This window comes from Panthera leo, chromosome A3, assembly GCF_018350215.1.
Source record: "Panthera leo isolate Ple1 chromosome A3, P.leo_Ple1_pat1.1, whole genome shotgun sequence".
Lineage (NCBI taxonomy): Eukaryota > Metazoa > Chordata > Mammalia > Carnivora > Felidae > Panthera > Panthera leo.
Window position 1 is genome coordinate 131086700 of NC_056681.1, and position 26778 is coordinate 131113477.

At 52.1% G+C, this 26778-nt stretch overlaps 1 protein-coding gene across 3 annotated transcripts in view; it reads right to left on the minus strand.

Annotated features, from left to right (window-relative positions):
• Nucleotides 1-24921: 24921 nt before the first annotated feature.
• LPIN1 (lipin 1) overlaps nt 24922-26778 on the minus strand; it is an 80790-nt gene continuing 78933 nt past the window's right edge. For all 3 annotated transcript variants that reach the window (XM_042933651.1, XM_042933649.1, XM_042933650.1), the window contains one exon: nt 24922-25164. In XM_042933651.1, coding sequence (XP_042789585.1) covers nt 25005-25164 — 160 coding nt within the window. In that variant the 3' untranslated portion in view covers nt 24922-25004. The remainder of the gene's footprint in view (nt 25165-26778) is intronic.

A 26778-nucleotide genomic window follows, 5' to 3' on the forward strand; every position in this document is an offset into this window, starting at 1 on the left:
ACCATGGGGACGAGGTGGACAAAACCACCTGTCTACATGTAGCTTCCGTACCAGCGGAGGAAGACAGAGACGAAACCGGGGAGTGAGTCACAGGCGACATGAGACGATGTGCACCACGGAAAAGACACAACCAAGTGGGCGAGGGGAACGAACGCGCAGGCAAGTGTTGTGTGAGGCCCGGAGAAGACCAGGGTGAGTAACGTCCTTCCTGTCCCCTGAGGAGCTACCGAGAGAGGACAGGAAAAGGCAGGCTTCCCAGAAGGGGTGACCGGAGAGTCAGTGTTGGGCCCCGCCACTCGGGCGAGAAAGGCCCAGGGCACCCGACCAGGCAGCTGTCCTTGGGGGTGTTGGCCAGCCCAATGTCATCGTCAGCTTGGGCTGCTGTAACACGATTCCACAGATGCGGACTTAACCAGCAGAAAAATTTCTTTTCTCACGGTTCTGGAGGCTGGATGTTCAACATGAAGATGTCAGCAGGTTTGGTGTGTTTGACTTGTGGATGGCCACTTTCTCCCTCCGGCCTACAAGGTCTTTTCCTTTGGGCACGTGTGGCCTTGGTGTTTCTGAATATTCAAATCTCCTCTTCTTGTGAAGACAGCAGTCATACTGATTAGCGTCCACCCCCAAAGACCTCATTTTAACTAAATCCCTTCGTTCAAGGCCCTGTCTCCAAATACAGTCACATTCTGAGCACCGAGGGTCGCATCGTCAACATGTGAATTCGGGGGGAACACAATCCGGCCCATAACCCTAGCTCATTAAGAAACGCCTTCCCCCCTCCCCGGGTCACGGGCTCGCTCTCTGAAGTGAGGTGTGTTCCAGTCCAGCACGGGCACACTGGTCCCACGCTCCTCCCACGGTGACTCCCGCGCTCCTGTCCCCAGGCTGGGTCCTCCCGGGGGGTGCAAACGGGGAGAACAACTACACGCCTCTGCTGTCGTCTCTCACCCCAGGACAACTAATACACCTGCCGACTCCCCGCACTTGGCCCAAAGGGGCGTTCGGAAAGACCCACCAACCCCCTCCCCCCACCATAGGCCTCTGGACAAGAAAGGGTAGACTGCTTCCTCTTCGGCTCTGGAAGGGATGCCTTCTAGAACACACTCTTCTAGTTGCCCAGAACTCCAGGCTTCCTCCTGTACCAAGGAGGGCCCAGGTCTCTACTGTGGGACCCTGGGTCTCTGTTGACCATGGAGGCTGGCTTAGCTCTGGAGGGTACCGAGGTTGAAAATACGGTCGCTTCACGTTCTGAAAATATGATTCCCACTCTAACAATAATAGCTAATATCTAGCGATCACTTATATGCACCACGTAGAGTGCAAAGAGCATTCTCTTCTCTTGTTTAAACTTCAAAGTAACCCTCAGAAGCCCAGCTTTATGGACGAGGAGAGGGGAAATGACTTGCCCGAGATGACGCATCTCATAAGGTTCAAGTGGTGGTGACTCGGGCACTCTCGTGCCTCAGCAGCACGGTGGGAGCTCCCCGGCGTGAGGACCTGAATTCCGATAGGCAGCCCCATCACCTGACCTGACTCCCCCCCTTCTTCTCTGACATCTCACGTGCCTGGAAGTCCCAGGCTCCCGGGCCAGCACCATTCCTGTCCCCCTTCTCTGGGCGCGTGCTTTAGGCTGATGGGGCACAGGCTCTCTCCTCCGTCCAGCCTGCATCATCCCAGGCACGCCTTCCGACCTCCCGACCACTCGCCTTGTCCCTGTTCACCTCTGCCGCTGCCCTAACGGGACGACCAGTCGCCACCCTCTGTGCTGGTGTCCGTCCTCACTGGGGACCATCTTTGCCCCCGTCAACCTCAACCATTCGGCCGCCAGTGCCTTCTGGGCATGTACCTGACAAGGACCACACCCCCCAGGCACTCTCAACTTCCGCTTCCCCTAACTGTCCCCTCATTTCCAAACCGGCTGCCCTAGCATCCCCGATGGAGCACGGCTCTTGCAGCGATGAGGCCGCCAATCCTGTGACCCCACCCTTATCCCCCCAGGCCATCTCTTCTTCCCTGTTCTTCTGCCCCTCAGTCACCCAGCCTTGCTTCTGCGGTCCTCCTTGTAGTCAGTCCGTGGCCCGCCCACCCGTCAGCCCTCCACTGGTTCTGCGCTGGATAGACCCCAAACCCCGTTAAATACAACCATTCGCCTCCTCGGGGCCTCCACCCAAGTTCCGGAACGTTACTGAAGAAAGTCCATGTACCCAACGCCCGCTGTTGGTTCCAAGTTCATGACCACAAATCTCAAACATGTTCTCACGGCTGCCCGGCTGTCTCTTCCCCTCCCTGAGACACTGTGTAACTCCTCCTCTCCTCCCCTCCAACTTCCAGCAGAGGAAGCCACCAGAAAGAAATCCTTTCATTGGCCCTCTTCTCCCCCCATTCAGAGGAAAAGGGCCCAAGGCGGATCTTTCATCTGTATGCCGAAAACTGGCCCCCTTCAACTTCTCAAGGACTTTGCTTTTCTATGACCTCCTCTCTCCTCCCCATCATGCTCCCCCTTTCTCTGGGGTCACTGCCTCCAGTGATCACGCAAGCCCACCTACCTCCTGTCTTCACCAACAGGGAGAGAGGCCACTTGGGTACAGGACACATGGTCCTGAACCATATCATTCTTTCAACTTTTCTGGAACTTTGAATTTTCCAAAATAAAAAGCAGAAATAACGAAGAACGAAACAATGTCCGGAAATGGGTTGAGCGTTTCGGATTGGATCCCCTCGGATATTTGTGCGGGAGTCCAGGAAAGATTTGAACTGCTTTTTTTAAAAAACAAACAAACAAAAACTCCCCTTGACCACACCACACCCATCCATTCACTCTTCTTGGCCGCTGAACTCACCCAAAGGGTCTCCCATTGGATAATGGGATAATAATAACTCCCATTACAGTTCCACTGCCCCACTTCTGTTCCCCTGAAAATGCTTTTGTTGGGATTTTAAAGACTCCCATGGTACCAGGCCCGGTGGGCCCACACATCCAACCACCCACTGGGTATCTTAAACCTTAACATGTCCCAAACCATGTTCAGTGGGCTCTGCCCTTAGTCTCCCCCAACATCATCTAGTTGAACCCCAAACACAGGAGATACCCTTGATTTCTCCCTGTCCTTTAAGACTCACATCTAAATAGTCAAACAGTCCCCCCTGGATCTACCTCTAAAATATTTCCTAAATCCTCCTATTCCCCCCTGTCTCCACTGTCCCCCACTGATCCCTTCGTCCCCCGCCGCCTCCTTGCTACTTATTCTTCCCATACCATCTCCACCCCCCAAAAGTACCTCAGTGACTGCCCCGCCCCACCTCCTCACTACAAGGCCCCGAGTAATCTGCCACCGGCCTTCTTGTCCCACCTCCTGTCACGTGACTCCCCTCTCCTGCCCGTCCTTCACTTCTCTGAACACAGCTGGCCCTCCCAGCCCCAGGTCCCTGCACCTGCCCTTCCTTCCGTCTGGAACGCTCTCTCTCCGGCTCATCTCACGGATGAATCTTTCTTCAGTGCTTCCCTCAAACACAGACCTTACCTGATGACTTAGCTAAAGTGGCCCACCGCCAGCCCCTGAAATCATCCCGCCTCACCCACCAGATAGCTTCCTTCACGGCTTCCTCTCGCGCGTGGTATGATTGTCTATGCTTCCAAGCACGGAGGCAATGCCAAGGTGGCGGGGACTTTGCTCCTATCGCTCCTGCCACGTGAACGGCTTGAAGCAGCCACAGGAAGGCAGAGGGATCGTGAGGAGACGTGAATGGAAGCAACGGGCCCCGAATGCTCACACGGCACCGTCCTGGACAAATACACATTCGCAGCCCTCGGAAGCCCCAGCATCACCCGGCTCGGGCCGCTCGGCGCAGGTGTCTCGGGAAGGCGTCAGTCCTGGCTGTAGCTATCTTAGATGCTCCGGAAGCACATCTCCAGCCACCTCCCTGGAAAGCATCCTCCCCCCTCGGCATTTAGGGGAGACCCACCAACACAAAGACTTCTCTCTCCACCTGTGTCCCTGAACACACAGGACAAAAAATTCTCATTGCTCAGTTTCGCTTTTCTCCCTGAATCCTTCAGCTGCTCCCTCTCACCGACAGGTCCTCGGATCCGGCCCCGGTTGCCCATTCGGGCCTCATGTCCTACCCCCGGCTCACAGCCGCAAGCCTCAGGACACCCCACAAGCCCCCATTAGGGCTTTGCTTACACCCGTCCCCCAACCTGAATCGCTCGCTTCACTTCTCCCCACCTCTCTAGAATTAAGCTCTTCTGCTCCCGAGGCAGCGCTGCACCTTTAAATGTATCTTTCCCCGCTGGGCCGCTTACATCGACTCTTAGATCAACAGATACCAGTTCACCCCCACTAGATGGTTGTAAGACCCTAACGCTAACGCTAATGTGTGTTAATAGCGTACGATCGGCCACGTGTCACCGCATAGGAAGGTCACGGCCAGGACAGGACAGCTAAGACGGATGCTACGGCAAGGAACACACAGAATGCAGCGGGAGGTGGTAGCGGGGCGGGGGGCGGGGAGAGAACGGATTTGGAGTCGGGCAGACCAGAGTTCAAGTACCACCTCTGACGCTTAACCAGGCAGGCTCACCCCCGACCTGCCTTCGCCTCTAAGCAAGGTCACGGGCCCGTGTCACGGTGTCACATGACAGTGAAGCAAGACCAGGTAGGGAAAAGACATGGCACCCGACCAGGCATCGTTCACCCCTCTTCACCTCCCCTCCCTGCCTCCCTAGGGACTCTGCAGAGAGCGGGCCCAGAGTAACTCATCTCCTTGCCCTTCCCCCGAAGGCATCTCGAGAAGTCGCACACTTGTTCCGGAAGAGAAGACCAGTGTGGCCGCTCTGCTCCCGCCTCCCGCTGCCGGCTCCGGGCTGAAGTTCTGGGGCTTCTGACGGACGTGTGCTGGGACGGTGCCGCCCCGGCCTGGCTTAGCCCTCGTGCCTCACCTGCCTGTTATTCTGAGGAAATAAGGCGTCTCCCTGCTCCAGCCCTGCCCCTCGCCTACCCCGGGGCCGGAGGGCACACGAGACTTCAAATCTCAGATGCCAGGCTCCGGTCCCAGCTCTGCCACGCCCGGGGTTGTGTGAGCCTAGCCTAGTCTCACCAGCAGAATGTGGCCTCGCAGGGTAGTCCCAACCCACTCACCAGCCCTAGACCGAATGCCCACGGCTCACGTGCAAATGCGCTTTGTCACCGCAGACCACACGCACACTCACCGCCGTCATCCTGAAGTCAAGAACGGCGTTGTCTCCACTATTCGCGTACCCGTGGAAATTAGGGTACTCGGCCCAAATTGCAGTCCTTTTCCTGTTATGGCATACCCCAGGATAATCTCCCTCTCTGCTGGGCTGTCTCTGCCACCTGACGGAGGGTCTCTCGCAGTCTCCTCTCTGTCTTCCACCGTGGAGGCACAGTCCTTGCCACAGAGGAGGCGTGCTCAGGATAACTCCGTTGTGGGTCAATGACTCACGGAATGAATGACTCCGATTGAACTAAATCTCGGCCCCAACATCTCTGGGCCCATTTCTTCATGCAAGATGGAGACCATAACACGTCATGAGCCAAATGGAGTGAAGGTTGTCTCTCTCAGCTTCTAGTACACTCTCGGGAATTCTCCCTGGTGAGATGCTCACCTCCTGCCCAAGTGCCAGGGGTCCTCGGGTTCCTAGAGGTGCCTCCAGCCAAAGGAAAGCCTACATGATGAACTGTAGACTCATCACCCTGCCTTGTAATAATATCAGCGCCTCTCTGAGCACCTCACCCGTTCAGGGACAGCTACACTCTCACAGAAAACCGATCACTTGGGATCAGAGGCGGAGGGAAGTAAATCCTGAAAACGGCTGGTGGTGACAATTCAGACACAATCCCTGGCAGGGAGGAATTCCCCCAGAGGAATACGTCTGGAGGACCTGATGTTGACCACCCAGCCAAATACCCATGGTGGGGGGGACAATTCAAGCCTGGCTACTTTCTAGCCCCCCGAGCCTCGGTTTCCTCATCTCTATAGAAAAGTGACAACAATACCTACGTGAAGCGTTACTGGGAGAATAAGTAGAGTTAAATGCACAGAGTGGATGGAATAAGTAGGTAGAAGAAGTCGAAATACAGAATAATTAGAAACACGAACCCATCATATAATGGGTATATTATTGGCCTCACAGTAAGTACGCAGCAAGGGAAACTAAATTTAGTATCCTGACTCTAACACGTCTCGTGTGACTCAGGCCAGGATATTTATTCTGTGGACCCTAGATTTTTCATCTGGAAATTAGAAACAACTCCTACCTGGCGATCCTGCGGAGAGCATAATACATGGTCACGGGGTAAAACCATTGAGCCTGCCAGGTGCAAAATGTAATTTCCTTCCCCTGCTCTGCCATCAGACAGGGAGTCTGATGTCCCATGCCCCTTCCTACGGCTCCAGGCAGATACAGAGCTGCCCAGAATCGATTCTGGGATTCCAACTGAGGCTCAAAGCAATTTTTGAAAACGACCCAATGAACCTCAAGTTGCCATCGGTTGACGTCACCACACCTACTACGCGCGAGGCCCTGAGATGACCGCTTCCCGCCTCAGTCCCAGGCGCCTGCGCGCGAGAAAGCGGACCTGAACTTGGTGAACGACAAACCTGTCGACAGGAGCCGGGAAGGCCTCCCGTGGAGACAGATCGGCCCTTCTCGGGCTGCAATCTGTCCTCTTCACAGAGTCTCGTAGACTAGGAGAGCCAGAAGGCACGTACTTTTTTTTTTTTTTTAGTTATTTATTTTGAGAGAGAGAAAGAGAGAGAGCATGCAAGCAGGACAGAGGAGGAGAGAGAGAGAGAGAGAGAGAGAGAGAGAGAGAGAGAGAATCCCAAGCAGACACCATGCTGAGCTTGACTCAGGGCTCACACCCACAAACCCATGAAATCATGACCTGAGTGAGATGCTTAACCGACAGAACCACCCAGGCGTCCCCAGAAACCACTCACTTAGTAGGTGCTGGGTAGTGCTCCAAATGTTCCCGAACATTAACTCATTTAACCTGCACGGGCAACCTCCGGGTACCATCCCCATTTTAAAGGTGAAGGAGCTGAGGCACAAGGAAGTTACGTAACTTGCCCAAGGACACAGAAAGGAGCCCGGGGAGCCTGGCTCCCGAGTGATTGTTTTCAATCACTGCGTACACGCACGGGGTCACCCTCCCAGGGTTCCAGTTATCCCTGCACATGTCACATGAAATCACACCGATTTACTTGTTGGTCTGTCTCTTCCACCACCACCCCTACCAACAGCCTACAACCTCCTCAAAGCCAATGATCCGTTCTTTGTGTGGTCATTAGCTATGCATTGGCTTGGCCTGTGCCCAGGGGGACAGGCCTTTAGCAAATGTTGAATGGACAGGTGCCTGAAGAGATTTCTTGAAAACAAACCCCCACATCAGTTTGAAACACACACACACACACACAGTGGAAAGGTACAATATTCAGTCGATATTAAATCTTTCTAATATTGCAAGATTTATTCTTATTCTAATATTTATTCTGATATTAGACAGATTTAATATTGACTGAATACATATTCTGTATCAGAAACTTTATGCATCTTATCATGTTTTAATATACAAGACAGCTCAGGAAGAAGTATCAGGCCTTATTTTATAGATGGGGAAGCTGGGACTCAGAGAAGTTAAATAACTTGCACAAAGCTCTTATCCTAGGATTCCCCAGGGTCAGAAGCCAATTTTGTAAGTCTATCAAATGGGAAAAAATGGATTCTTGGGTGTTCTTTCTAGAGCATCTTGGCAAAAATCTGCACCCGCTGCACATCTTCGTGCTATTTTCCAAACTCTGTAATTTGTAGAAAACTGACAGTAATGCAAATAATTCTTGTCCACGGAAATGCAAATGAAGTTTGGTCCTTGGAGATACAATTGATTATTGCCCTGTGGACACTGAACTGCCTTGCATCTAATTGTACATTCATTTCAGATGCCTGACTGCCTATATGTTTGTGTTCTCCCAATTCCTCACTGAATCTGTTTTTACATTTTACTGGTTTCCTCATTAATTAACGAGCGAAATAAAATCCTTGGCATGTATTCATTATATATTTCCATGAGAGTCATAATTTTACCTTATTTCAATTTTAGCACCAATTAGGATTCAAATCCGAGGCTGTTGGTTCTTTCCAATTAATTATACACAAACGCGCATGCACACACACACACACACACATCACTGTACTTCATCATTAACTTCTCTGTCAAAGGCAAACTAAGCTCTGTTAAAACATAAAAGCAATACAAATTTAAATAGGTCTTTTTAAAACTGTATTTTTCAATATTGTCTCATAAGAACTGAATCAGTGATGTCTGCCTTGAACACTATGGCAGGCCATCCATCAGTGACAGCCCTGGATTCCTACTTTCGCACACAAATTCCAGTCCTTTTAGTTCCAAAATTTTCTCTGCTTGCCTGCCTCCAGCTCCAGCAGACCCAAAGGGCATGAGCCGTGTGTGTTCGTTTGTTTTCTTCCTAAACTACACTGTGGCCCAGAGCAAACTGGCACATAATCAGAGCTAACTAAGGCAGGTTGGATTGAACTGCATTGAACTGAATTGACCTGAGCTTAGCTTCCTGCATCTATCCATGAATACTTTTGCCTCCCCGCAATGCCAGGTCCCGGAGAGCAGTCTTCCAGAGATACTCTACTGAGTCTTTTCTATAAACACAAATCCAGCAGGACGCCTTCACCTTTGAGGAGTTGCGTGGTGATAGTTGCAAATTGACTGTTCCCTAGAAAGCGACATTAGAGACACCTCTGTCTTCCGGAAAACTTGAGAAATTTGCCGTGTCCGTATCTTACCTGGGAAAATCCCAGGTTTCTTCTTCTATAAGGTGACGGGCAGTTTTTCATGGCAGGAAAAAAATGGCTGCTACAATCAGCAGACTCGGGCTAATAGTCCCAGTGCAACACACACACACACACACACACACACACACACACACACAAACAAGATAGGGTGATTCAATGGAACAAATTCTGGAGTCAGACAGCTCTCACATCCTAGCTACGCTAGTCAATACTTCGAGATTAAACGTTATCCTCTGTGCTGGTTAATTTTATGCATCAATTTGGCTAGACTATGGTGTCCGGATGCTTGGTCAAACACCAGTCCAGATGTCACCGTGAAGGTATTTTTAGACGCGATTAACATTTAAATCCGTAGACTTTGAGTACAGCAGATGCCCCTCCAGAGCGTGAGTGGGCTTCATCCCATCAACTGATGACCTGAAGAGAAAAAGCCCGAGGTCTCCTGAGGAAGAAGGACTTCTGCCTGCTGACTGCCTTTGGACAGCAGCTTCAACATCGCCTCTCCCCAGGTCTCCAGCCAGCCACGCTGGCTGCAAATTTCAGACTTGTAGTTTCCACAGCGGTGGAAACCTATCCCTTCATCTCTCCTCCAACTCTGATAGAGAAAATTATTATATGATGATCCGGGGGGTGGACTGCAGAGAACTGGGTTTTCCGGGATGTTGGAAAATAAGAAATTTACTTTCCTAGTCCCAGCAAGAGCCTGCCTTACCTGGCTAGTGTCCTGCAGATAAATGAAGGGCCAAGGAAACTCTAATGCATCGTAGCCCTCAGCTCTGTGTGACCACCTCAATTCCAGTAAATGTCTACATCTTTGGCTGAATAAATAGGAAACTCAGTCCATCCACAGAGTGGATATGTGCCTGGGATAAGGGGGTGTCAAATCCACAACCCAACCGAAATGTTGCACAACTAAAAATATTAAAGACGATTTATGACAACTCGATGTCTTTGGGGGACATTTCGCGAACCCAAGGAAGGTTAGTTTGTGTGCATGTTGTTGGAAGGCATTTGAATGTTTCATGGTGCCCACAGATCCCCGGGCGATTCTACGTGGTCAAACACAGACCAGAACCAACAGACTGGCCGCAGTCACCGGACATGGGACGCGTTCACCGGACATGGGACGCATTCACCGGACCTGAGTCAGCCGTACAAGCATGTCTATGTGTGCAGCTGTCCTCCCGAGGGGGCCCTCACTCCCTGAGCCACGAAGCCACTCCCTCCACGCCTACTGCTGCATCATGTGTATCACCAAAGGTTTTGAAATGGGAAAGAACAGGATATTAATTAACCCCCAGGTCACATTTCCCTTCTTCTGAAATTCACCCTCATTCGATTCCATGTTGTAAAGAAGTCGGTCCATATTGTCTAATACAGTCCTGGAGAGATTATACAGTGAGCCCAAATATATATCGAGGCGCACACACACACACACACACACACGTAACAGCTCTCCAACCGGTCTTAATTGTTAACTTGCTTGAAGCTAATGCATTCCTTGCTTGCTTACCCAAACTTCATGGTTTGTAGCAGAACTAACCTACTTCCCCTGAGATCCTGCAGACCGCTGGCCTTGAGGAACAAAGGACCAGACTTTCCAGAAGATAAGGCCTGATGGCACGCGAAAACAGCCACCATGGACCATGGGATCCTCGGCAAGAGATCCCTGGGAGCCTTGACTCCTGGTACAGGATCAGGAGTCTGGACTGCGCTGCCGGGATGCGGCTTATTGGCTGGGCTGCAGGGGTACCCTTCACTGAGAGACACCTGGGAGCGTTGACAACTGGCAGAGCAGAGGAATCTGGAAGCTATCACAAGGACAAATGGTTACCTACGGAGCACCGGCGTCTCCTGAACGTAACCCCCTCACCATCTCCCGAGCTTTTCCCTTTAAAATGCATTTATTTTGAGAGAGAGAGAGAAAAAAAAAACATGCACACGTGTGTAAGAGAGGTGGGGGAGAGGAGCAGAATCCCAAGCAGGCTCTGCAATGTTAGCACAGAGCTCCACGCAGGGCTTGATCTCACAAACCGTGAGATCATGACCTGAGCCGAAATCAAAAGTTGGACACTTAACCCCCTGAGCCACCCAGAAGCCCCTGAGTCTTTCCCTTTAAAATCCTCCTGCTTCACCTGGATGGGGAGATGGGCTTTGAGACGTTAGTCTGCTGTCTTCCCAGACTGCTGGCTTCCTGAATAAAGCAACCTTTCCTTTCCCACCAATGTCTGTCTCTTGTGTGTTGACTTTCGATCAGCTGAACCTGAGTTTGGAACCAGTCCTCTGTCTGGCCACATATATATGTGTATACAGATGTATATATACACACACACACACATATACATATGTATATATGTAATTGTATACACACAAATATGTGTGTATATATGTATGTATACACACACACGTATATATGTGTGTGTAGACACACACATATATGTGTATATGTGTCTATATACACACATGTGTATGTGTGTGTGTATATATATTCTATATATTATATATATGTACATATATATTCTATATATTATATATGTACATATATATTCTGTATATTATATGTACACATATATTGTATATATTTTATATATACAATATATGTGTACATATATATATTCTTTTGTATCTCAAATATGGACACGGTAAATTATTTCCCATTTTTTAATCTCAACATGGAAATTAAAGGCCAAAGAAATTGAAGTCTAAAATGATTCTTTCCAATTTCTCATTTTTATTGTACACCTGAAACTAATATAACACTATAATTAACTATATTAGAATTAACATTTTTTAATTTAAAATTTAAAAAAAAAAAACGAAAATTTTCATTCTGCTCAGTGTTTGAGGGAGAAGGTCCTGATGGAATGGATTTGAGATGGGTTTGTTCTGAAGCTGCCACTTACCAAACTCCTTCCAGTGGAAGGGGTATGATTTTTAGCTCCTGCAAAGGGACAGAAATCCAATGCCCATCTCTCATATGTCCCATTTTCCCAAAGATCCATTAACAGCCACAAGATTATCTTAGCGCCAATCCCACACCCATGAAAGTTAGAAAACCCTGGCAAATTCCAAGCCCTAGAGGATTATGATGGCAGAACCAGCCCCCGTAGAGGTCAGAGCTCAGCCAAACACCATAACAGAGACTTTATAATTGCTGGGAGAAGCAAAATAAGTGGAAAATACATGAAAAGGCTACATATCCTTGGTTTCAGCCTCACCGGAATACCAGCGTGTCTGGCCAGTTGTTTGACATGTTTTTTTCTATTAACACAAATCCAGCAGGACGCCTTCACCTTTGAGGAGTTTCGCAGTGATAGTAGCAAATTGTTCCCTAGAAAGTGACATTAGAGACACCTCTGTCTTCCTGAAACCTCGAGAAATTTGCAGCGTCCATATCTTATTAGAGGCTCTCTTCTGCCTCTTAAAACCTCTTCGTTTCTGTTTCCCCAGATGTTTCTGGCACCCTGATGCTGAACCAAGTATCGGATCTGTCTCCTCTCCCTCCTGCCAACTGAGCATGCCACATTTATTTTTAGCTTCTTGTTTCCTGATAATTCCATTTCGGGTTTTTTTTTTTTTTTTTTTTTCTCTGCATTACCCAAGAAGATGGAAAATCCCTCAGAAAACAACTGCTTCCCCTGGGTCACAAAGGTCTTCATCTTTTTATAGATAAAACCCACCATCATGCTGCTGTGGTTGAACCCACAGTCTGGGTCTTTCGAATCTACAACAATCGAGAGCTTATGATGCAAGCAGTACCCTGCCAAGCTGACCCCACTGGAGGGTGGAGATTCAGAGCCTCAAATTCGTTGGGTCTGGGGTAGGACTCAGGCATCAGGGATTTTTTTTTTTTTTTTTAATGTTTACTTATTTTAGAGACAGAGAGAGACAGAGTGCTAGCAGGGGAGGGGCAGAGAGAGAGGGAGACACAGAATCCGAAGCAGGCTCCAGGCTCCGAGCTGTCAACACAGAGCCCAAAGCGGGGCTCAAACTCATGAACCCCAATATCATGACCTGAGCTGAATTCGGATGCTTAACCGACTGGGCCACTCAGGCGCCCCTGGGCATCAGTGATTTTTTTAAAAACCCCTTCATATTAATTTTAATGTACAACCAAGGTTAAGAATCCCTGCTAGTGAGATCTAGAAGGTTCTCTACTCCTAATACCCCCCACCAGCATCAGCTACAGCTGTTTTCTGATGGCAGGACACAGCTGCTGCCTCCCCTCAGGACCAGTGAGACTCGAGGCCCACAGAGAGAGTCTGCCTCTCCACCAAGAATCTCCGCTTCGTGTAAAACTTGTAAGGTTTATTCTCGAAGATTCCTGGCCAAAATGCACCAAAAATGTATCAGTTACCACCCCCACTCAATCCCTCAATTATAATATGGATACACACAGAGAACTAACAGGCATGTAGGACGTAGAAGCTGGGAAGGAAATCACAGAAGCAGCTAGAATAAAGGAGAGCAGGAATGGAGAACACCTCTGGACCAGAGGCCAGCTGAGACTCTCTACCTACTTCTCCTCAGGTGTGAAGATGCCAGGGCCACTCCATCAGGCTTGGGCTGAGATGTCGAGGGAGAGGAGAACAGAGGCCTGAGGGCCTCACACAGGCCTTCAGGGCTGTGCCCCAGGGGGGACTCTAAGAGGGTCCAACACTTGCTCAACCCAGAAGTGAGACCTGTCCTGGCTCAGGGGAGGCCTCACTAAGCGTATCCGCCCTTCCTCTTCCTGTGAAAAGGCAGCCAGGCATCACGGCGGTACAGGGAAAGGGCGGAAAGCAGCTTTGAGAGAGGAGCCATCTTGGAACTCACCAGAATGGAACTTCTCTGGCAGGACCCGTGTCTCAATCTCTCCTGACCACCTTGCTGGAGACAACAAAGTTATGTCCAACCCGGACACCTTACCTGCTGCTTCCTGCCACCAGGTGGGGGTTCCTCAGGGGTCAACTACACGGCATGTCTCCAGCTGACGCTACAGCTGCCCCATCGGTGCCCTTGGCTGGTTCCGGGCACCTAGGTCCTATGATGGCTATTTGGGAGTTGTGCCGGATTCCCCCTGGGCTCCCCTCTGCGGCTGCTCCTTTGCCCCATGTCACTGCCCAGGTTTGGGCCCTCGGCCTTGCCCATCCGAGCTGCCCCAACAATCTCCATGAAGTCTCCCTGACGGCCCAACCCTGGGTCCACACTCACCTCCGGAGTGAGATTTCTAAATCACCACCCAACCCGGTGCCCCTCCTGCCCCGGCCTGACCCCGCTGGCTGCAGCCACCTCCAGGCAGGCCTCCATGTCACCCCACACCCCTCCTCTGACCATTGTCTGCTCATGGCTGCTTCCAGCTCACCACAGGACGCTCCCCAGCTGGAAAAGGTCCAGTCATCACTCCAGACTCCGTACAGGCACCCCCGCCAACCCCAGAGAAGGTCTTCCTCTCCCCTAATAACACCCACTGTATCCCCACCCCCGGATGAACTTGACCCTCCCTCCCTGCTCCCCTCCCAGGGCACATTTCTGCCACGGTACCTGCCCCACAACAGCGCACGATTTCTTTAGATGTCCTTCTTCCGCTGGCCACGAGCTCCTGACATTTCATTGGTCACATAGTAGGTCTTCAGTGTGTTTTATCCCTTCAAATGCTTTTTTTTTCCTCCAAAGTCCTAGCCCTGCAGTATAAGACACTACTCAGCCACAATGGTGATCATTTCAGACACACTCACTCCAGACATAACGCAGCTTATGAATAAATGGATTGGTACTCTCAAAACTGGCCACTAGATGGAATAAAAGGGATTGTCCTCGGAGAGACTGACTAGTGAGGAAGGCTGGTCCCTTAGAAAATACTCAAGAATGGAGAACAGGAGAGGCAAGGTCCTGGTCTGTTCCTCCCGCTAGTTCCTTTCTCCTCCTCTTCCTTCTTTCCTTCTCCTCTTTCCCATTGTTCTTTGGTTCCCTTTTCAATCTATTCTGTCGGCACCCTTATCCTTCTATAATTTTCACTCGACTTTTTTTCAAACCAAAATAATATAGTCACATCGTGCTAAAAGTCAACGAGTATTAACAGGAAGACACAGCACAAAATCTAACCCTGCCTTCCCCCCTCCCCTTAGCCCCACCCCACACCCCCCCCCAACCCTCTCCTCTCCTCGGAGTTTGGCTATTTATTCTGCTGTTTGCGTATAGATTTCTAAATGATATGAATATGCTGTCCTATTTTGATTAGTCCAATTTAGATACTACGCACTGACTTCCAGTAGATTTTCCCATCCCCCCAAACTCCTAATTACACATTTTTAATGTCTATAACTTTTGACTTCTTCTGGGGCTGATCGCTCCATTTTTTTTTTTTATTGTGCATCATCTTTTCAAAGTAGTGCTAACACCTCCCTCTCCCCCCGCAACACGGTACCCAAGAAAGCTTCCCAGAAGCATTTTGCATGTTGTCAAACCTATATGTCCTTTTTTCCCTCCTTTTAAAAACGAAAAAAAAAAAAAAAAAAACACCCTGTAAAACTCAGGCTGAAGCGCACTGACCCTCCCCGTCGCCAGCCCCCTCCCTGAGGCTGCTGGGCCACCGTGTCCCTCTCCTGTGAGACTCTTCCTTCATCCGCCCCCTCGCCCCGCGTTCCAGGTGGGTATGCTGGCTGCTGTCACAAATAAGCCTCTGAATCTCCGAGGTTATCACCATGGAAACATATTTCTCACCCCACAGCATCCATTTCAGTATCTGGAATCCTAGCAGCCACATAGTGATTCAGGGACCCAGGTTCCTTTGATCTGGTGGCTCTGCCCTAGAGACCCTGACTTCCCGTTGATGGATGGAGAGGAGAATGTCAAAAAGGCACACCTATTTTTTTTTTTTTAACTGCTTTGGCCCAGAGGCGATCACATCCCCATTGCCAAGTTGTAGTGCGGCGTGACCCCACCTAGAGGTGGGGCTGGGGCTGGGCAGCTGAGTCCTTGGGAGGGAGTCGCTCTTCTACCACAACTCCACAGGAAAGCGGGACTCTGATGAGGGCAGCTGGCCACCTCGGCCACACTCCTGAGTCTCAGGGTCTCCAAACTCCCTGTCCCTGCCCCATTTTCACCGGAAGCCCCAGACCAATGAACGTTTCTGCCAGGATATTATACACCAAACCCTCAGCAAGCACACGAGTGTTCTCTTCCTTTGCGTTGTTATGCTGTTGTCGTACATCGGAGGCAAACAAAGAACAGAATACAACTCCTTTAGTCCCGTGCCCCAAACACCATGCCCTCAGCTCAGCTGATGGGTCCGATCGGTAGGTTTCAGGCACCCTGGCAAATCTTCCGGCTCAGCCAGGAAGAGGGTGCCTCTGGCAAGAGCTTCATTATATATGCCTCAACCTCCCCACCCAAGCATGATGGGTCCTTGAGGGTATTTCTGAGCTGAAAGGCCCAGATCGGTCGGCGAGAGGAAGAGGGTCTGGTTTGCATCTGTTTCTGGCCCAAACAGGAAGTGCTTACCCCCATCTTATGAAACGTGTTAGCTTTTTTAAGAAGCAGTGAGTACGCTGTGGCACACACAGTGGTTTGACCCTGAGGGACAATGTGGCAGCTGCCTCAAGTCTCTCCACGGCCTGGTCCCTGCTCTTGTCCTCTTGTTGCCGTCAGCTCAGCCGGAAGGGACGTTGGAGCCTCTCCTGCGTGGACAGTCCCGGAGGCTGGCTCGTGTGATGGGACACGGTGGGACAGCCGCCCTGATCTTTGCACACTTCACCTCGGTCGTCCCAGTGGCCACCCTTACGCCCCCCATTCTGGCAGGGGGGGCAGGGGAAGGCTGATGATGCTTGAAATTGCACTGGACTTGGAGACCTGAGTTCCAGCTCTGCCTTTTCCGAGTCAGAGGCCCTCCAACCGTCTCTCTGAACTTCAGTTTTCTCCTCAATAAAAAGGAGTGCGTGACGGCAAAAAGTGGTCTGAAATAGCAATGATTAATAAAGCTCAGAGGTGTGCCAGATCTCCCAGTAGCTAAAGCACACGCCCCGCTGTATTATGCCGTTATTTGCTTCGTGGCAACCCCGTAGGACCAGCAGGAAACACGATGATCTCCCACTTCACAGGTGAGAAAAGCGATACCCAGGGAGGACACTGGAGGCCACGAGGAGAGACTGCAAACGGAATAGGAGACAGTCCAGATCCTCTCAAGTCAACCTTTCTGGGAACGTACAAGGTGCCAGGCGCTGCGCCAGATGCTTTGCCACGAAATATAAGAGCGTGACCTTACACGGGGCTCAGGGTTGACCGGGGATGACGCAGGACAACTGGACAATCCCCATTCCCTGGCCCGGCCAGGCCTGGCTCGGCGAGTGTGGATGCACCGAATGAGGTGCCACTCTGCAGCCAACCAGAGGGCCTCGTGGGGGCCAGTTTGCAAGAGAGCCTGGGGAAGGGGAGGCCAGGCCCAAGACGTGCTCGAGACGCGCGGCGAGGAGAGGCGGCCGGCCAGTCGCCAGAGAACGTTCAGGCCTCCGCAAACTGTGATGACACGCTTCGGGTGCGTTCGTGTAAATACAGTCCACGGGCACGCCGGTGGAGGGCTCAGGGCCCGCTTCACTGAACATATGAACAAGCCTCTCAACCGTTTGTAAACTGGCTCCGAACAGCCATGCTTTACTCACGTGCCTGGATGAGACGCTCCCCCGGACACGTAGGGACGCGCTGTTTCGACGTTTGCCCTTTTCATAGCTCGTGTCTTCATCCGTTGTCCGTGGACAGCTTCAGACCACGCCTTACGTCCGGATTTCCATTTTTATACATTGGCTGAGGACTTAACTCTGCCAAGATGTTACCAATCGCCAGGTGCTGCCGCTGCTGCGGGAGAGGAAGCCAGGACTCCTGTGAAGCGCGAGCCGAAGCCATTGTCCTCTCCTCCTCCTCCATGGGGATGGCAAGGGCACCTCAGGAAGGGTACTTCAGGAAGCCCCAGGTCTGGAGCTTTCTCATCGGCCCGGTGTTGCAGGGGTTGGGTGGTGCGGTGGCTCAGGTGGGACAGAGGAGACCCAAGGTCCCGCTATCTCAAAGTGTCAAGGTAAGATCCCTCCCCCAACCTTTTCTCCAGGTGCTGAGTCGATCGGGACAGACACTGGGGTACTGGGGGAGCGCCCCAGGTCCCCTGCTGCAGCTCCTGCCAGGCCAGCATCCCCAGTCCCCAGAGAAAGCCACCTCGCATCCCAGGGTCCCCCCTAACTCCATATCAAAGGCTCTCACCCGACCATCCCAACTTGCTCCCAAAGCAAACAAAACCGTATTTCCAAGTTCCAAAATAGCTTTGGCCCTCTAGAAGCAGAACCGGCCGCCCTGAAGGGTGTAGGTGCACGCTGAGACCACAGGAGGCTCCACATTGTTAGAGTGACCACACACAAGCAGGTTTAGAAGCGGCCGTCCCAGGGTCTCCGCTCAGCGGCCCCTTCTTCCTCCCCACGAACGGGCAGGTCTGGGCGGCGGGATTCCTGAGCCTCTGCCCACGGGACCAGAGCGCAGGCCAGCCGTGCCCAGAAGCAGGAAGCGTGCTCTCTCCCTTTCCAAGGTGCTCAGGCACTGGAGGCGGCTCTTGAACCGGGGAAAAGACTACTTGGGAAGCCCCCCACCTCCAGGGAGCCCGAGAGGGGAGGCATTCTCCAGCTTTGAGGGTGAAGAGATATTTAAAAGCTTCAACTTAGCTTCAGGCAACTTCAGGAACTCCCATCGCTTTGGACAGCAAAGCTGACCCACGCGTGCTCATTTGAGTCGGCTCACGCTCCATCAGTCAGAATCTTGGAGAAGGGTGAGGGGCGCCCCACACCCAATCCCCAAGTGTGCTGATGCTTGAAGCACACAAAATGATGGCAGTAACGTCCACACGGAGCTCTTGTGGCACGTCAGAGAAAATTAGGACAATGGAGTCTGGGCGGTTCAATCCAAGCCGGTGCTCCATTTGTCCCGGGACAGGATTTACCGAAGGCCCCCCCCCGCTGCTTGATGTAAAAATGTCTAACAGTTCACTGGCGGCCAGCGTAGACGGAAATAGGTGATAAGAACTTTCCAACTGCTGTATTTGGTGGAAGTCAGTGTCAACAAAGATTTGAATGGTGACCTACCATGCTCAAGAGTTGAAAAGACTCAAGATGACAAATGAAATATCAAAAAGAAACACAAATGCCTCTCTTAAAAGCCCGAATCCAACATCATTCCGCTAGGCTCAAGTTTCCATGATACAACACTCACGTTGATTTGTGTTACGGCTGTAGTTTAGCTGCACGCCATTTTAACTGCATTTTGGTTTTATTGTTACTTACGAGCTACGGTTTTACGTTTGTACCTATCTGCGTTAAATTACACAAAAATAATATAGTTTGTTGCAACGTGTTGAAGATGACCGTGTTATTTGGAGAGAAAAAAAAAGTACTGTCTGGGGGTCTGTCCGCTTAGCACCCCCTCTAATCCTAAGAAATGCTTCTATTCAGATACCACAAACTGAGTTCTGTGCAAAATCAGACGAGAACGTTACCGTAGAAGACATGACCTCCATCAGTCATCATGCTTTGTGCCCTGCGTGAACGCGAGAACACAAACTTTTGTCCAGAACTAAGTCTCTCTCAATAAATCAGAGGTTAACCACCTCACTGAGTCAGCAAGCGCTGTTTATTTTTAGGATATCCCTGAAATATGCATCCAGGAGACAAAGAACAAAAACAAAACTATCAAGCCTGTCTGGAAGGAAAAATACGAAGTTCCCAAAGTGAACGTGCGACTCGCGAACCATAGAAACCATTTCTTCTTAGCTTGGCTCTGTCATCCGTCTCGGAAAAGGATGTTTTTACAATCAGAGCAGAAATATGACTGGCCCTCCTGCATTTACATTTCTTTGTTGCAAAATGAATGTAACTTGTTCAGATTCCAGCAGCGGAGAAAGCAGCAGAGGTGGTGGTTACTTTCCAAAGTGAAACTTAAAACCACAACCTCCGGGGCACAAAAGGCAGAGTGAGTCACCGGAAGAGGCCACTTGCTTGCAAAACTCATTAAAGGCAATGCAGGGCTGAATGGACTTCCTGCACCAGTGAAAAGAGAGCTGGCATCAGGACAGCCCCTCCAGGCTCCCACCATTTGGGGGAGGAAGGGAGCCATCAGCAAATCTGGGCACGGCCCGGGTCTGCTGTTCACACGCACCCGGCGGCCCGGGCCGGCTCGGCAGGCGGAGTCCCCTGCCTGCCACCAGCAGCCCACAGAGATGCCGGGGGAGGTGGCTGAGCCTCAAAGGGTTACCGCAACACCTTGTGACTCACTCGAGCTCCCATACTGGGTTTCCAGGGGCCACTCTCCTGCAGGTGGTCCCTTCTGTCACTCTGGCCAGGCCAGGTTGGTGCATTACACAAGCAGCCCCCCCCCCCCCCCCCCCCCCCCCCCCCCCCCAGGGAAAGGATCTGCTCCTCAGCTGCGCCCTCCGGAACTTGAGCACGCATCAGAACCCTGGGCCGGACTCACTAGCACGGGACGTGGGACCCACGCCCCTGGTGTGGTTCAGTGGGTCTAGGGTAGGGCCCAAGAACTTGCATTTCTGACAAGCCTCCCGGTGCTGGAGCTGCAGGCTTTAAGAACCGCGATCTACGCGGTCCTTGGACCCAGACAACGGTCAGCCACAAACCGCTCCCTCCTCGGAGCTGGTTGGTGATGTCTGACCTTGGGCTGTGCCGACCGGAGGCACCTCGGTGCCTGAACATTCCCCATGGGGCACTCCCCCCCCTCCCCACAGGCCGTCAACACACCTGGCTGGTCTCCAAGACAAGCACCAGCCGGAGGCGCCTTTGTCAAAGCCGCCGGGATCAGGTTTTGAAAGGCTGTGCCTCCAAAGCAAACCTGATTGTGCCCCCAGGTGGCCATACGGGGCCTGCTGACTTCCGGCGATCACTTCCAACAGGTCACGTTCAGGCTTCCTGTGGACACCAAGCTTTCCCGCCCGAGCATGGGGGCCTCACCACCAATTCTGGTTGTCGCCGGAGTGTGAAAAGGGATCCGAAGCAGGAGGGAGACATTAATGGTGTTTTAAGCACTTGTGTTCAGGGCAGGGGCGGGGGATGCCCTCCTCTCCACCACCCGCCCCGCCAGGCCCAGGCCCACAGAAGCAGGGCAGTATGGCTCCCACTCAGCGCCCCCCCTGGTCTGAAGACAAAGTACAGACGTACGAAGGGAGGAAGAGGAATGAGTGCCGGGTGACAGGACACAGCTCCTGGAGCAGCCGGTTCAAAGGACGCTCCTGCTGCGAGGAGATTCAGACTCCGGTGGTTTTTCATTTTGACGAGGCCCGCCTCCCTTCCCTCCACGACTGTTCTCCCGTCCCAGCGATGCACCATGGGCCTCACGCATGACCTTTTCTAGGAAAGGGCACTTTGAGGCCTCACGTGGGTGGGCACTGGCCCCCCCCATGTCAATGTCCCTCCCTCTCGGGTTGAAAAGGGCGATGGGCCTGGGCGGGTGTGTCGATTTCGCACTGACAAGATACAAAGTATTTTAAATCTTCCAGGTGATTACAGCTGAGACCCTGGGAAAATTCAAGCGGCCCACGAGTTTTTCCAGCACATGTGTGAGAGCGGCCTGCATGCCGACAGAATGGCCTAGGGGTATATCACTGAGGGAAGAGTGGCCCAGGGCGGGAGCAGGTGGGGGGCCACCGGGCCCAAAGACTCCAGTTCACGCTGATTTTGATTCTACGAGATAAGAGAGCCTACACGGTCTGAAATCAGTGGTGGAAATCAATCGGTGATGTTCCCGGGCACGAGAGGGCTTGTTGTGTTTTTAAGATACACAAGCATTAACCCGAAGACGCCCGGATGGCCCGCTTGGCTCTCGCTTCATGAGAAGCTCAGGGGGGCCCCAGGGATCCATCATTTACCCATGTGGGGACCAATACTCATAAACATTTGTCCCCAAACACTCGGGCTGACCCAGGCAAATCGGCGGGATGTCTCAGGCATGCCAACGATGCGCAAAATCCAATCAGGAAAAACGACGGCTTTCGAGGGATCTGGGTCAACTAGTCAAGGGCTCGGCCTGACTCAAAATGAAAAACGAATCAGGTATACCACAGACGAGCGTCCAAATTGAGGACAGTGAATGCGGGCAAGGGAACCTGTATAGTCTATACATTTGTTTTCTGTATATTATTAGTGTTTTGACATCTTAAAACCCCTCCTGGTGGGGAGACACCGGCTTAGCCGCTTCCAAGAGGTAGCAAGGGGCCCAGGCAGAGCCTGCCTGTAACGTGCAAACTAACCCACCCACAGCCCGCCCTCCTCTATCTGGTCTATGCACCCAGAAGGCATAACCTTAATAATCCTTAAATATCCCAGGATCTGCTTGTGTTGAGCATCAGTTACGGGCCGGGCCCGGGAAGATGTGCATATGCAACATTTAACCGAGCCCACCCGGCTCTCGAGTCCCCTCCACCGGGGTAGGGCGAGCCCCGGACACGGGCCCCTCCCCTCTACTCCCTCCCAAGTGCACACGGAGGCTCAGTATTGCACCAAAGGCATCAGAAAAGACTGGCTCTTTTATTCCAAATATTGAGCAGTTCATCACCTCAAGGATTTTTTTTTTGAGAATAAAATATGCTTGATCTCACACACTAGAAAGTCAGCAACTCAATAACTTACCAGAAAACTCTTTAAAATTCACACGCCTGACTTTCAGAGGAGTCTCTCATCCGTCTCATTTATTACGTTTTCTAGCTTCGCATTCAGCACAACACAGCGGAGCATCTCAGGGGTGTTATCGTGGTACCAGCATGTACAAACACAGACCCAAGTTTGTGGAGAAAACACATTTAAAGTGGGAATCTAAGCCTAAAACTAAAGAGGGAGCTCCCTCTGAAGGTGCAGCCATCCCTCCGTGCACCAGGTATATAGTTTTCTATACAGCGGGTATATATGTTCTCCCTCGTCACACGGGATGATCACCTGATGACGCCACTAGGGAGGGATTCGTTTCCACCGGGCGACCTTGAAATGTGTGCTGCAAATACGGCATTCCAGCACGTGACCCCAGGGTTGCCGGGTGAAACACACACACACACACACACACACACACACACGTGTGCGGCCGTGTACAAATCCCATCTTCGGAACCCGCGAGGGGTCACGCCCCGAACTTGACGCACATCCGAGCGTGCGACCTTCTGGAAGCCATGCTCTGTTCCGGAGTGCGGGGGGGTGGAGGTGTAAGGTGCATCAGAATCAGGAACACAGAGTTGCATGCCCTCCTACCTAGAGAACGACTGCAGCTGGTCATCCCGATGAAGGGCGCACGGGACGGCACGACGCGGGACACGCTACGTGTCCTCAAAGCCCAATCCCTCCCAGCACAAGGGACAAACCACGTCAGCCTCCGCAGGCCCGCGACCTCACACGCGGTTCACAACACTTCGAGCTCACCCCAAGATACCCTCATGACGGAAGTCACGTAGCTTCGAGAGGTCACTAATGAACAAGCCTGGAGCAGTTAAGGCAGAACAATTTTTAATCATTTGTAAAAGGGAATCTGCACATGCACGTTCACGTCGCTAGGCAAATCCGGGATCCACAACACGCACGTGTTTGCCTTTCTCTGCGCGGCCACGCGAACCGTTCAGGAAAGGCACCCCTTGCTAACAGAGCCCTCCCCCCCCCCGGTCACAATGAAGGCCACACGCCTGGATTTTCTTTCACAGAAAGAGTAAAATGTCATTCAGCTGTTGCCTTTTCTGCCCCCTAGGACTCTAACAATATGCGATTTAAGTAGGAAAGCACTTCAGTCATTGGAGTAAAACACTCTTTAAAAAAATAATACTTCAAAAAGTAAAGCAAAATCTTTTACCAAAATAATTCTTTCACTTTTCGAACTGTTCTCTCCACAAGCCAATTTCACAACCAGGGAATGGAATTCTCTTCCGCCGGCTTAAAGAATGTCACTCAAATTATTATTTATCCCCTTGCCCTTAATTCGAGGCGGAAAAGTGAAGGAAAACGTATTACCCAGAAATTCCAAAAGAAGGTCACTGTCATGAGACATACAGAATAAGGCTCTTTGGATGGTCTCACCTCTACATCTTTTTAATATATTAACGACAGTTATAATAGGAGGGATATGGCTAAAATGCTCGTAACAATAACCCAGTCAGAGTGAAGTAATAAATAACCGTGCCTACAAAGAACATAACTTCTTGGAACCATTTTCATAAAACCACCTCGCTTCTTCTGAGAGCTCCCGACAGAGCTCCCCATCGTTCCCGTGTGGCACGAGCTCAGTTCAAGTCCACGTCCACGGCACCGCCCGGCTGGATAGAGGCTGCTGGCAGGGAGTCGAGCGGATGGCAAGCACTGCCCTAGTAACGTCTACTGTCATCCGAACTTAAGGCGCTACAAAGTTACAGACAGCTGGACAAAGCACATTCTAAATAAAACGTCTGCCGCAGGTGCATTAAGGCATAAATATTCCAGCCTCGGGCCACGAAACTGAGGAGGCGGGGAGGGGGGGCGGCAAGGGAAAGACGCCCATGACCTAGATTACCTTTCACCAAAGGAACCCCAGAACTCCTCAGCTAACAATCAGACCCGTCGGCAAATCCTGCAGGGGGACCCCGCGGGCCAAGCCAGCAGGGTGAGGGCGGAGACCCCGCAGAGCCAGGGACCCTCAGCCCTCCCTGCACCAGCAGGAGGTGTGGCACACAGGCCACCAATGGACACGTGCCCCTCCTCTACCGAAGTCCTGCGCATCTGGCGTTCCTCAGCCGAACTGTCATCGGCAGGGACCCCCCCCCGCCCCCCCAGGCAGCCACCTGTGCCATATGGCCCGTCAGCCCATAACGAGCTGCTGCGGGAGCGGGCGGGACCGGACGGGACCGGACAACGTTGCCACTGGCTTTCAGCCATGACCGAGACATGCCTCCCACGCTTTAAACGCACCTGATCCCCCCGCCCCCCAAGCCTGCAAAGCACCCCCTTCACACTTCACTCAGAAACGCCAACCCCGGGGCACCGGGAAGGGGGAGAGACGCCCCTCCGATTTCTCTGCTCTTAAGCAAATGACGGCACGTCAGGCTCCTGGGCTCCTGCTCCACGGCTCCCAAAACCTATCCTTTAATCGGGGGCGCCGGGTCTTCACACGACGTCAGGAGGCTGCTTGGGACGTTTCATGCGGAGGAAGAATGAACATCCTGGTTTTCGAAAGGTGGCGGTGGCTCTCTCCAAAAGGTGAAATTACTGAAAGTATCCGAGCAGGGGAAGTCCGAAGAATGGCTTCTTTTCAGCAGCGGGAAAACGTGGTCAACCACTTCGCAGAGTCGCACGTACCTGGAAGGAAAACGGACAGCGTCACTGCCCCCGAGGGACACCCAGCCGCGGGGACACCTGCCTGTACCCTGCGCAGGGCTTGGAAGTTAGGAGACATCCACCAACCCGGGGACACAAGCCACCTGCTAACGCTATGGCAGTTGTTCTAGAACAATTCCTCACCAATTCACAGGCAGTCAGTGAGGATGGCAAGAGGCGTGGAGAAGGCCCCCTGGGCAAGGCGGGTGGAACCTGACTTGGCAGGAAGGACAGAAGAAGGGGGACAAGCGGGAATCGCTGTGGAGCTCACGGACGAGCACAGGGAGAAGAATCTCAGATAAAGCCCATCTCTGGAGCATCAAACAGAGACTGCTGCCACTGTGCAAGGAAAAGAGCCTGGGCCTTGGGTCAAGGGGACACAGACGTGACCTGCAGCTCTGCTGAGTGACCCTGGGCAAAGGGCTTCATCCTTCTAAGCCGTAACGTCCTCAACCGAAAGGGAAAGGAAAAGAAAACTGCCCCAGTGTTCGCATGAGAATTAAATAAAATACCAAATGTGACAATAAAATAATGCAGATTCAGTGCTCGAGGAATTTCTTCAACATACATTATTAACATTAGGAAATAATCAGCCCTCGCTAATCATCAGCCTTAGGGAAAAAGCCTCCCACCTTATTTGCTGTGCAACCTTAGGCAAGTGTCTTGCCCTCTCTGGGCCTCAGGCCCTTCATCTTTACAGAATATGGAGTTGGGGCTAGATCAGTGTTTCTCAACATTCCCTGCAATAGTCTCCCATGCCATTTTGTGTGTATTCTCAAGACGCCGCGTGTTAGTCTCTGTGGCCTATGCTACAAAAAGGAAGTTGCTACACTGAATATGCATTTTCAGACCTCCGGGCGCCTCCAACTAGAAACTCCGACAGGCCCAGACCTCTCCGCACCTCCCCAGAGTCCTCCCCGACAGTCACTGGGTCCCCCTCCGGTTCCAATTTTCTAAAAACCAAAATGGGCTTTCGACACAAACTCCGGGAATTCGCATGTTCTCAGGCGTCAAATAACTTATTCCATAAGGACAAGAGTGTGTATTTAATAAAGGACCCCCGAAGGGCTTATGCGGAACCTCGTGCTTGCACAGAATCTCCCCTAATGAGCAAGAATGATGCGTTTCCTGGGGAGTGAAACAGATTTTTAAAACGCCTCCCGGCTTTAAGACCCATTTGAGCTCTGTGGCTGTGGGAGGCGCCCCCCCCCCCCCCGGCCCCCCGCGGGAACAGCCCCTCGGTGGCAGGCCTCAGATCCAAACTGTGGAGTGCTCCGGGTACAGGCTGGGCCCGTCTGCGCTCCACTGGCACTCTACCCGGGCCCCGCGGACCGGCAAGGCTCCATCGGAAGGCGGCTCAGGGGTTTCTCAGGGACAGCGTCCCGGGATCCGAGGTGACGGCCCCAAGTTCAGTGCCAGAGACAGGAAGGAGAGGTGCTCCCGCACAGGGAGGGCTGCGGCCCCCACCCAGCGTGGGGATGACAATGGACAGAGTCCCTCCCGCGCAGCCCACGCAGCCGCCCACCCTGGGCCCAGAGACTCAGCGAATGTGACAACCTCACAGGCCTCGGGGGCGAACCCTCCTCCCACGCCCCC